Source organism: Apteryx mantelli, chromosome 25 (genome assembly GCF_036417845.1).
Source record: "Apteryx mantelli isolate bAptMan1 chromosome 25, bAptMan1.hap1, whole genome shotgun sequence".
NCBI lineage: Eukaryota > Metazoa > Chordata > Aves > Apterygiformes > Apterygidae > Apteryx > Apteryx mantelli.
The window spans coordinates 8,213,973-8,225,197 of NC_090002.1; the positions used below are offsets into that span (position 1 = coordinate 8,213,973).

Sequence of the window (11,225 nt, forward strand, 5' to 3'; positions counted from 1 at the left end):
GCGCAGGCGTCGCCGAGTCCCCTGTGGTACCCAGAGCATCGCTGTCCTGTTACAGCAGGCAGTCGGTGCCCAGCTGGCCGCTCTGTTTCGCCCGCGTTGTTTTTCAGTGTACGTGGAGACGCGTGACTTTCCGCGCGCAAACTGAGAAACCATGCTCGGAAAAACATGGCCCTCCTGAACATCAGTCGCCAAGCTGGCTCCTGGGTCTAGCTGTGGGTTTCCAGACCGAGGAAAACCCCTCTTGCATATAATGCCCCCCTCCATGTTCATGATGAGCCGTATATACGGGCCTGTGAGCATGCGAGTGCGAATTCTCTCCACAGGGCTTTGCCAGACTATGAGTAGGTAGTGCATCTTTCTTGGATAATTGGCTTTTTTTATTGCACAGTCATTTTCTTTGTTCTTCTCTTATTAAAGAAACACCCTTGGCGACTTTTTGAATAGCTTTCAGTCTCCACTGTTTATGCATTGTGGGAGAGAAGAGAGAATTTCTGATAATTTTTGTTTTCTCTCTATTTAGCCAACACTGATGCCTGAATTTTATTTTGCTTAACCCCAGTGTTTCTGAAGCAGCGCAGCTGCCTTCTGTTCCCGTCTGCATCTGTGCACCACCACACTTCTAATTGGAAGAAAACCTGCTTAGAGGGATATCAGGGTAGTGGGCTTGGGTGGACAAGACCAAAATGCACATTTTCTTGCAGTGTGTGCATTAATGTTCTCCCTGACTTGCCACAGGGGAATAGATAACTTGGATAGCATGTGCCCTTCCAGACATCAACTTTACCAAAAGCTAACCCAGGTTGCTAAGTCTTCCCTCTGTTTTCTGTCTATACTGTGCTCTGTTTCCCTCTCTGCTGCTTTCCTTCCCTCTCTCTGAGCTCCACTTCCCTGAATACAGATTAACAGAGTCCCTCTGTCTTCCACTTTATTTCTGTGAGAAGAGTTCTCCTGGGTTAGACCTCGGAGCCCCGAGCGCTGCGTTCCTGTTGGGTGGCGATGGAAGAGAGGGAAGTGTCAGGAATGAACCCCGGGATGGTTTGCAGAGCTAAGCGCTGTCTCAGTTGGGAGTTTTGCCCTGGTTCAAGGCAACTGGTCCCCCTGCAAGCAGCTGTTCAGTGGTGGAGCTGATGCTGGCTTCCCTCAGAAGATGTAATTTCCACCTCCGTGTGAGCAGTGGCTTTTACCCAGCCCAGCACTTCGCAGTGCTGCAGCTACTCTGTGGTCTGAAATGGGACTAGATCCCAGGCTCGGAGGTTTCGGACAGAGGAGAAGTAACCCTGACGGTGGGCAGGGAGGTGGGCGTTCATCTTACGTTTGTCCGAGCAAGTCCAGTGTGCCAGTGCAGTGTTTGTGTCCTGCTGTGCAGACTTCAGTTCTGCTTTGTGCGGAGAAGTTTCCCAAAGGCTGCTTGGCCACAGGCTGTGTCAAACAGTCGGACTTGCTGTCAGGCAGCAGCTGTTTGTGCAGGGTTTCCAGAGCGTGCTGCCGCCAGTCTGAGTACTTGCGGTTAGGAATGAAGTGTGGGTGAGAGGCGTTATTTAGGCATGTCTGAGGGCTCAGAGGAAATCAGAGGCTCTGAAGAGTCGGGAGGTGTTTCATCAAGAGGTTTCTGGTGAGAGAGGCTGCCCCTTGTCTTATTGCCAGCCCAGGCGAATCGTCCTGCGTCCCCTCTCTAAAACACAGGGTTGGTCAGCAGCCTAAAAAAAAACTCTGCAAGAAAGCCGATCTGTTCTGAGCCTCCGTGCTTTGGCTTGTTTGGGGAGAGGATTTGAGGAGGGGGTTATTTTTGTTTGCACTGCCTGGCTTATTCAAAACACATTTCCTTGCTGTTGAGTGCCTTTGACAAGGGAGCAGTTATTCGTTGTACATCAGAAATTAGTTGCTGACAGAGACTGAGTCAAAATTAGAATATCCGAGGAAAGGTGTAGCAGAAGTTATTGAAGGAGCAGCAAATAGAGCTGAAGGCAGGGATGTGTTAGGCTCTTAGCTTGCCAGTGCTTGGAGGTGGTGGTGCAGGGAGGGCTTTTGTGAAGTTACCCCCTGCTCTGTCAGAGCTTGTGCTAGACTAACCCCTAGTTGCTCTAAAAGTCACCTAGGCACCCATTAGCTTGTTCAAGCTGGTTGTTCTTGGTTAAGCTGATTTTGCATACTGCTTTTTAGGGGTCAGTGCTTTTATTTGTCAGTGCTTGCAGTTGCTGTTCTTGGGATATCGATGAAAGGACTTGTGGTCAGTCTTGGTGGAAGCTGGCCTGCTCAGCTGTCTCCCTGGTCCTGTGCCTTGACACTAAACACCGAGTTTCTCTAGGATCTTACTGTGGTCATTAGTGCAGCAATACACTGCTCTGAATTCCTGTTTCCAACCACGTAAACTTTCCATTTTCACAGGCCACCTGGTGCTCCAGTGTCATGGGGGTACCTGGCCGACGCTCATCTCTTTGTGGGTGTCTGTCATCCAGCTCGTGTATGTGTGTGCCTGTCCCTGTGTGTGTGTGCCTGTCCGTGTGTACGAGAGCTGGCTTGTTTCTAGCTGGGATGAGCTGAGCCTGTGCCGGTGGGATGCCACATTGCTGCCCACTGTGGTGCGGCACCATCTTTGAGCCAGATGGAGAGCGGACTCAGGTGGGCATCCCTCGTGAAAGGGGACCCGTGGAATATCTTGCAGGTAAAATCTCCAAGGTTTCAGGCACAAGGTTCTCCTCTGAGTAACGCCTCAGGTCTGGTTTTGTGAGTGCTGTTCTGTTGTGCTGAGACCAAAGATCCCTAGGAGGTTCTCGTGGGCTGTGTTGGTTGATGGTTTCACTCCTAGCCTGTCCGTGGTACCAGACCAAGGTGGATTGTTTAACCTGGCTCATCCCCTCACCTGGAAGGGGGGTGTCATCTCTGTTCAGGTGCAGATCTGCAGCCCATTCTCGAAGGACTGGTAAAATACATACGTATTTTTTTTATTTGCCTCATCAGCTTGCAGGGGGATGCTTGCATCATTCTCCCTCTGGCAGCTCCGCATGCTTTCTGCTCCCTTGGGTGCAGGCTGAGTGATGGGGAGGCTCTGGAGGGTATAACATAAGGCTGCTGTGGAGGAGCATCCTTTTGTTGGATTTGCAGGTCTCCTCCTTCTTGTGCCCCAGTTCAAGTCCACTGTGAGAGCAGGCAGGGGACATGGGTGGGGACTCGGTTTCTCGGGCGTGGGAGCAGACAGAGGTGACTCATGACCAGCGGCACTTCACCCTGCCAGGAGGCAGGAGATGGAGCAGAACAATTGGTGTGGGTGAAGGGAGGCTCGCAGGCTTCCCTGTTGCGCCCAGGGCTGCCGAGTGAAGTCTTATGGTGGTTCGAGGGCAGTTCCTTCAGAGAGGAGGAATCTGAAACAGATCTCTTGGCCCCAAGCAAACTCTGGTTAACAGAACAAAGACTTTTATTGCTTCCATAAGATATGTGAGAGCTTATGCAAGATGTTTGGCCCTTGCTGACAACTTCTGCTAATAGCTCCCTCCTTCAGAAAGGGAGGGGAGAATCCAGTTTCCAGGTGACTGGAAGGGTGACACAAGCCAGAAGGGTGCTGATGTGACCTGCCATGGCAGGATGGGGTCCTCTCTGCAGAGAGGCTGCTTGCTGGCTCTGGACTGACAGCAAGTCAGCAGGGAGAGCATCAGCGTAAGGTGCAGTGGAGTAACTCGAGGGATGCTTTGGAGGGCACTGCATGGTGGGTAGCTCATGGCTTTGCAATGAAAGGCAAAGCCATATGTGTGATTTCACCAGGTCCTCTACGGCTTGGGAGGCCTTGAGCTGCACGGTTTGTGGGCTCTGCATAGAAAGCCCATGTGTTGCAAAGCTCTCATTCAGTTTATGCCTTTTGACATCTTGTGGTTGTAGCCCCAAGCCATCCATGAGAGCTGGAGCGCTCTTCTGCACCTGAGGTGCACGTGTTGGTTGTCTCACGCATGCCAGCGTGTGCACATCTCTGCGATTTGGGCGCTGGGGCGAGTGTGGCTGCAGTGCTGAGGCGGAGAGGTCTGCTGCAGCTGCACAGCGTTGCCTCCTTCCCTGCCTCTTCCTTTGCTGGATCTGACGTTTGTCACCCATCTGACCGCAGACTTGACTGCAAGGGACGGTGAGAGCTCGAAGAGTTCAAGGCTGGATTTCCAGAGGAACGGGAGGGAGAGCAGTGAATCCAGTGTTAGCTGCCATCCCGGCTTGTTTCCAGACCTCTCCCTTCCAGTGCAACGGAGGTGGCAGTGGAGTACCTTAGCTGTCCAAACTGGGCTCTGGATCTCCTGCTTGTAACGCGTTGAGCCTGGCTTTTGGCAGTGCTGACAGCCTGTGTGTTTCACGGGAGCGGCGAGGGGCTAGGCTTTCGAGCAAGGTTTGGGATCGTTTTTGGTGCAGAGCATCCAAAAGAATAGCTGCCTTTGGAAAGCTTTGGGTTTTCTTCAGCATGTTGGTGTAGGGAGGGACCCGGAGCGCCAGCCCGGGATCTAGGTGGCAGCAATGCGGGGAAACTCGCACAGATCTGGCTTCCTTCTTGCATGTTTAGCTGGGTCCTGTTTTACTGTTCATGGCATCCACTTGGACCCTCTGCTTCACATGGGCTTGAACAAGTTTGTGACACCTTTAAGCCCATTGCTTTCTATAGGTCTAAAAATGAAATAGAATAAACAAATGCATCACTCCCACAGTAGAGTTTTTGCCTTGAAGTGAACCCACTGTGTTTGTCTAACCCACCTTTTTTGAGTTGTAGTTCCACTTTTTTGTCCTTGTTTTACACACAGATGCGCGTGCACACACATAATGACAACTAATGCATTTTGGCTTCCATTCATTCGAAGTGACCTGTTTGAGTTTTTTGTGTCTTTTCTTGCAGCTTCTGAAGTCGCCCCATAGTCGGTTGATTCCCCATCACACACCTAGTGCCTGAGTCTGATCCATGTTGGCCCTCCTAGTTCACCATAGATCTCTCATTTTGACTTAGCTGTCTGTTCAGTGGTGGTGATTGTTGTTGTCCTTTTTGTTTTATTGTGTCTTTTTAATTTTTGTTTTACTTCTCCTGGAAGCTCTGGCCTCTTGTAGCCACTACTAACCTCTCTTCTGTTTATTCCCCACGCCCTGTGCCTTCGCCTCCCGGCAGATCAAAGTGGTGAATGCGTTCCGTAGCTCCTTGTACGAAGGCCTCGAGAAACCCGAATCCAGAAGCTCCATTCATAACTTCATGACTCACCCAGAGTTCATCCTGGAGGAAGACGAGCCTCGAACACCATTCCTTGACGGCGCTGAAGACGACCCCGAGACTGATGGACTCAAAAAGCGAGGTGGGGGTAGCCCGGGTGGATCTACATCCCTCAACAAAAATAACAATGCAGTGGACAGCGATCAAGTCGAGGTCACCGTCCCGGAGCCCGAAAGCCCCTTACACAGCTTGGAGACATCGGTTTGACCTTAGAACTTCGAACCCCCCTCCTCCTCCACCTTCGCCCCTCGCCCTGTGTGATATCGGCACCAGTAACTGATCACACACTGCGGTCACTTCATGTCAAACTGCTCATACGTATATCTTTTTTTTTTCTTTCTTTCTTTTTTCTTTTTTACAATTATTTAGCAGTGGGAACCAGAGTACCACAATGCTGGGTGTTGGGAGGGGCTAAGCCAAAATTGTGCATCTTCATCCCCGATTTTCAGTGGTACTCGCCCAAGCAAAACAGCCAGGTTATTTCCTCTCTGAGAGTTGGGCTCCATGCATCTGTAGGGGGGGGTTCACTTTGAGAAATGCATGTTCAAAGAAAGCTCAAATCATTGTAGTCTTACATGCACACTCTCTGCCTGAGGGCTGGGGGTGCACTTGTGACTTTATTTTTCCACTTGTGGTTTTTAGGGTTGGGGTTTTTTTCTCCTAATGTTGGGGTTTGTTCCTTTGCTTGTGAAATTTGCCCCCAGTAACTTCACAGTGGGAAGTGGGGGAGCTAGCACTGTGGTGCGAAAGTTAAACAAACAGCCGGGGGAAGGTGTTTACCCACAGGTTGATAGATACAGGGATGTACACCAGTCTTCCACCTTAAAAATGGTACCTAGCCTTTACAGTTCCTCCTCTGTGTGTGCATGCACACATTTCTCTCTGTTTCCAAAGCAGTAGTTGTTAGACAAGGGATGAAGGGGACTTTGCTGTAACCTTGCTGGATTTGAAAGATTCTAGTTTTTTTTCTACAAAGCAAGGTGGAGGTGAACTGGCAGTGTGAGAGTGGTGAAGAAAAACCCCAGGATACTGAGATATGGGGCTCCTTCCTGGGAAATATTAAGAAATGCCTCTCCCCTGCTCTTGAACAGCTGTGAAAGTCTTGTCAAGAGCCATGCAAAACGTTAGCAGCTCCTGCCATCAGGAGTGGAGGGGCTTTTGGCGCTTGCATGTTCTGGCTTGTGTATTTAGGCTAAATAATCCTTGAGTGTTGGAGTACAAGCTGTGGTTAACTCCTGAGGAATCTCCGAGGACGATGTGGCTGTGCCCACTGGCTCTGTGCATCACTTCCAAAGTGGTAGCAGGCTGAACGGAGAATGAGTGTCTGGTTATTGACAGTACAGCTGGGTCAAGTCATAGATCACAGAAGGGACAAACCAGGTAGGCTCTTTAGCTGTTGGAAAGGAGAGAGGCTCCGTGGCTGATGGGAGGACCCTTGACATCCATAGCTGACTTGCCAAGGGAGGCGCTTCCTTGCAGAGCCAGTAGATTGGTTGGCTAGGTCTTCCAGAGAAAGTGCTGCATTGAGGCTTTGCCTCACTTGCTGCTTTTTTGAAGGCCATCTCTTCACCCTGCCTCCTGTCTTACCTTGGTCTCTTCTAACCATTTCTCTCCAGGTGAGGATCTTGAGCAGAGGCCCTGGGTGTCCTGGGCAAGTTTGCTCTGAACCAACCCTCTTGTGAAGCCAAGAATGGGCCAGACCAGGAGACAGGAGATTGGTTTGCTTGGGCTTAGTTTCTTCACTGTGGGCTCTCGTTAGTTCATCCCCAGTTGTTGGCCCCGGATGGGAGGGGCTGGAAGAAGCTCTGCTGCCTTCTCTCCTTTGTCCCATTTGGTTTGGTTGGAAGCAGTGAGAACCTGGTTGTAATTGGCTGTACAATGTCATCTTCTTTGCCCGGCCTTTGTCCCTGTAAGCAGAGAGGTTCTAGTGACAGGGTGGGTTGGCTGGTTTCTTTTTTTTATTTTGTTTTTCTTAAGAACGCACAGCAGAATCTCCCGTGCCTTCTCCGAGCACTGCCTGCAGCACCGCCTGCCACTCGAGAGCCCAGTACTTTGCCAAGAAATAAGTGTTCCTTAAATGACAACAACCAAAACCCAGTGTCTTGGTTTCCCTTCCAGTCCAGCACTGACTTGTCCCTTCCTTGGGGTGGGAGGAGGGAAGGACGAGGTCATGCCGCGCCGTTCCTCTCCCAGGTAGCTGACAAAAGGCCCTTCTCCCACGGGTCTCCTGCCTCGGTGCTGGCAAAGGCAGGTGAGCGCTGGGCTCCACACACTGCCAACAGCAAGAAGAAATTGCCACCACTGCCCATCTCAGTTGCAAATCCAGTGTCGAGACAAACCCATCGCTGTCCTCCCCTTTCGTTCTTCACACGAGCTGAGAAAACGCCTTGGGCAGGCCTGGGGGGCCGGGGGGGCTCGCGGTTTTCGTAGCCATACGCAAGTGACGTGAGAGGGAAGGTAAAGGGGGTGGTGGGGTTTGTTCTGGTCTAAAGGTGACATTGCTTAAAAGATCACTTTTTCTATTTTAAATACTTGCAAAAAAGGATGAAAATACGGTGTTCTTACAAGCTTACATAAATATTTATTGAATACTTTGTGGGGGGGACACTGATTTTTGTTTCTTTTGATATTTTTTTATTACCTCAGACCTGTTTTAAAAAAAGACTTAAAAAACCAACGAAAAACAACAAAAAGCTAACTTTGGAGGCTCTTAAAGCCACTCCCAGAAATCTGTGACTGGCAGGTTGCCACAAGGGTCTGGTTGTTCTTTAGTTGATATATTTTTGTTGTTCTAGTTTCCATATTAGGAGGGGGAGAAATAATTATATATAAATATTATGCAAAAAATATAGTTTTCTTTAGATCAGAAACTGATATTTTTACGTCAGCCATATGTATTTTGTTTAAAGGAAAAAAAAAAAATCTTGAGTCATGTGTCTGCAAAGGCATGTGACCGTGTGACGGCAGTTCAAAGTGACAGGTAATTTAGTATATCAGCGATTGGATGCCAGTCAGCTTCCTTTTCTCTGAGCAGCCATCTTTATACTAGATGTTAGTTGGATGACACAGATGTTTTTTTATATAAATTATGTTGGTATGGCTGGTTGCTTAAAGTATAAACGTTTATTGTGCATACATCTTATGTAAAGTATTTTTTCTATTTAGTTTCCGTGATATACTGGCAGCAGATGACTATTGGGTTAAGTTATTGAGGACATTTTAAAACCGCTGGGGGAGATTGGTGCTCTACGCTAAAAGGCATGGTCGGCGGCATGAACTTCTGGGGACTTCTCTGCAACATGCCTTGAAGGAGGGGGGAGATTTTTGCTTTGTTTGAACTGCCACGAGCGTGCACGGGGGAGAGTGCCATGCCAGACAGGAACTGAAGTAATACCCTGTGATACGTGTTAACTTGCCTTGGAATGCTTTGTTATTAAAACACTCTGAACATAATTTTGCATCCAGTTCTTGATAATCGTAGGGTCTCTGGTGGTGGTGGTTTTCTGTTAAATAAATTGGCGGATTGGTACCAAAGACATTACATCACTTCCTGTGTGCATTGCTGAACAGTCCTTTTTAGGCATTTGCATTATGTGATTAGGTTTTCTTTTATTTGCACAGGAGTTTTACTTATTTTTTCAAAGGTTTTGTGCAATAAGCTTTGAGGAAAAAAAAATTGAAACAATCTCAAGAAGGAAAAAAACTAAACCAAATTTTAGCATGGGCGGCCTTTGGCTTTCCCCAGCGGAGCAGCAGATGTCCTCTAATGCTCAGCCACTGCTTCGCGCGGTGATGTGATGTTGGGGTTAATGGGAAACCCCCTCCCAGCTGCAGCGGGGGCCTGTCCAGGAGCCCGTATCCACCTCCTGTCGCCAGCCGCAGTCCTTGCACGCCTGCAGCGCCCAAGCAGCCTCGAGGCGGACATCTCCCCGGAGCCCTCGGGGAAAGGGAGCGCTTGGACCCGCTGCAGTCGCTCCTCGCCGCTGCGCCCAGCTCCTGCGCGTTGGTCAACCCGTTGGTCAACGCGCTCCTCTTCCTGCCCCTGCCAGCACGACTCTGGGCACGCGGCCGCTCCTCTCCAGCATCTCCTTGCCGAGGCCGTCCCCTGCCCGCTGAGGTTGGCTGCTCTCTGGCTGTCCTGCCTCTGCTATTCTCCTGCTCAAACCAACAGCAACAAAAACAACAACAAAAAGCTCACTTTTCCTTCAGCAAAGCCCATGGCTAAAACTGCCTTTAGTTTATTTCCTCCCCTTAAATAAATATATATATATACAGTATTAAACTGACATTTGTGTGTGTATATATATTTATCCAGTGCTCTTACAACAAAATGTTCTTTCGAAGAGAGCACGCAGATCTGAGTTTTTCTTTTTCCAGTAACTCGTATAACAAGCACTGGTATTTTTGTATAAAAACAGAAAACTACAAAACAAAAGGCTGAATATTATGTGGTATGCATGACATTTAAAAAAAAAATGGTGGTTTCAAAGCAATATGTACCCTGGTGTGTTTGCCATATCCTAGAGTCCAGCTTAAAGTGCACCTGATCTGTATTGCATTTTGATATTAATCTCTATGTACAATGTTTTGCATGTAATTTATATGGTTCTTGGGAGAAAATTTTTTGAATGAATTGTCAGTTAGCTGCTTCTGAGAAAACAGACTCCAAGCAGAGGTAATACTCAAATTGGAAGCGGAAGAGTGGTTGTGGAGTGGGAAAGGGGGTACATATTAAAAAAAAATTTAAAAAAATTAAAAAAAAAATGAAGTGTGCTGGGGGTGGGGGAGAAGGGTAATGGTTTTTCAATCAATAAAGCTTTGGCTGTTGAGCAGAAACAATGCGCGAGTGCATCCAGAGAATAAAACGTGCCCACGTGTAACTGTGACGTCCTCCGTGTGTCCACCAGCTCGTGAGCTCGAGGCCGCATCTTCTCCCGGCGCTGGACGAGGGGCCACGCTTGCCCCCGGAGTGAGCCATGGGGCGGACCGGGGCTTTCCGTGGGGCGGGAAGAGGGACGGGGCCCGGCGCGAGCCCCCTCGCCGCGGCACAGGTCTTCCCTCGCTCTTCGCTCATCCGACGCGTGGCTTCTTCCGAGCGCGTTTCGGGACCGAGTAGCCAAAGCCAAGGGATCCTGGGTGCTGCCCCATAGCGGAGATCCCCCCCCCACCCCGGGGTGCCCCGAGAGGAACTCAAGGACGAGGGGAGGCCGGAGCCGCCGGGGAAGGCCCTCGTCCCCAAGCAGAGCGGTCGCATCCCCGGCGGGGTGAAGGCCCTCGCGCTCTGCCGGGCCTCCGGTCGCAGCCCTGCCCCAGGGCCGAGCCGCAGCAGCGAGGCCGAGCGAGGCAAGCTCGGGGCCGGGAAGCGGCGAGCCCCGCCGAGCCTGCTGCCGCCCTAGGAGCCGGCGCCAGCCCATCCGGAGGGGCGGTGAAAGCTCTGGCTGTTTCGCCGCGTCACCCAGAGCGGCGGGTTTGGTGCAAGGAGAAAAAAGGCTCCATTTGGCAGCCTCCCCCCCCCCCCCCCCGGCATGGTGTGAGGCCAGGCCAAGGCTCATGCCCACAGCCCTGGAAAACCCTGATGAGAAACAAGTGACTTCCAGCTTGGAAAAAGCTGGAAAGAGCTTGGGAAAAGCCGGGCCCGGTTGTGTTGGCCCCAGGTGGAGGTTTAAACCCAGCACAGGGGGCTCCCCAACACCACCATGAGGGCAGGAGCGAGGCGCCCGCAGGCCCAGTGTCCGCAGCAGAGGCTGAGGGCTTGGCAGGCGGGAAGGGGGGGGGGGGCTCCCCTGCAGTTTTCCCCTCAGAGAATGGTTTTGTTCAGGGTTAGAGAAACTCAGGGCGCCCCTTGGCAGCAGGAGGAGGAGGAGGAAGAAGGAGCCGCCCGCGCCGCGGTTATCGCTCTGTTGGGCGGCGCCGCCCGCGCGCTGCTCTGTGCCTGGCAGGAGGGGCGCGGAGCCCCGCCCTCACCGCGTCAAGCGGGCGGAAGCGGGCGCGGGTGAAGCCCGCG

General features: G+C 50.9%; 1 protein-coding gene across 8 annotated transcripts in view; it reads left to right on the forward strand.

The window, feature by feature from the left end:
- The window catches only part of ATP2B4 (ATPase plasma membrane Ca2+ transporting 4), a 54,821-nt gene extending 44,720 nt beyond the window's left edge, over nt 1–10,101 (forward strand). For 5 of the 8 annotated variants that reach the window (XM_067310774.1, XM_067310776.1, XM_067310779.1 and 2 more), the window contains one exon: nt 5,123–10,101. In XM_067310774.1, the coding sequence (XP_067166875.1) occupies nt 5,123–5,428 (306 nt within the window). In that variant the 3' untranslated portion in view covers nt 5,429–10,101. The remainder of the gene's footprint in view (nt 1–5,122) is intronic. The other 3 variants (XM_067310778.1, XM_067310781.1, XM_067310780.1) reach the window with 1 other exon arrangement.
- Nucleotides 10,102–11,225: the final 1,124 nt, after the last annotated feature.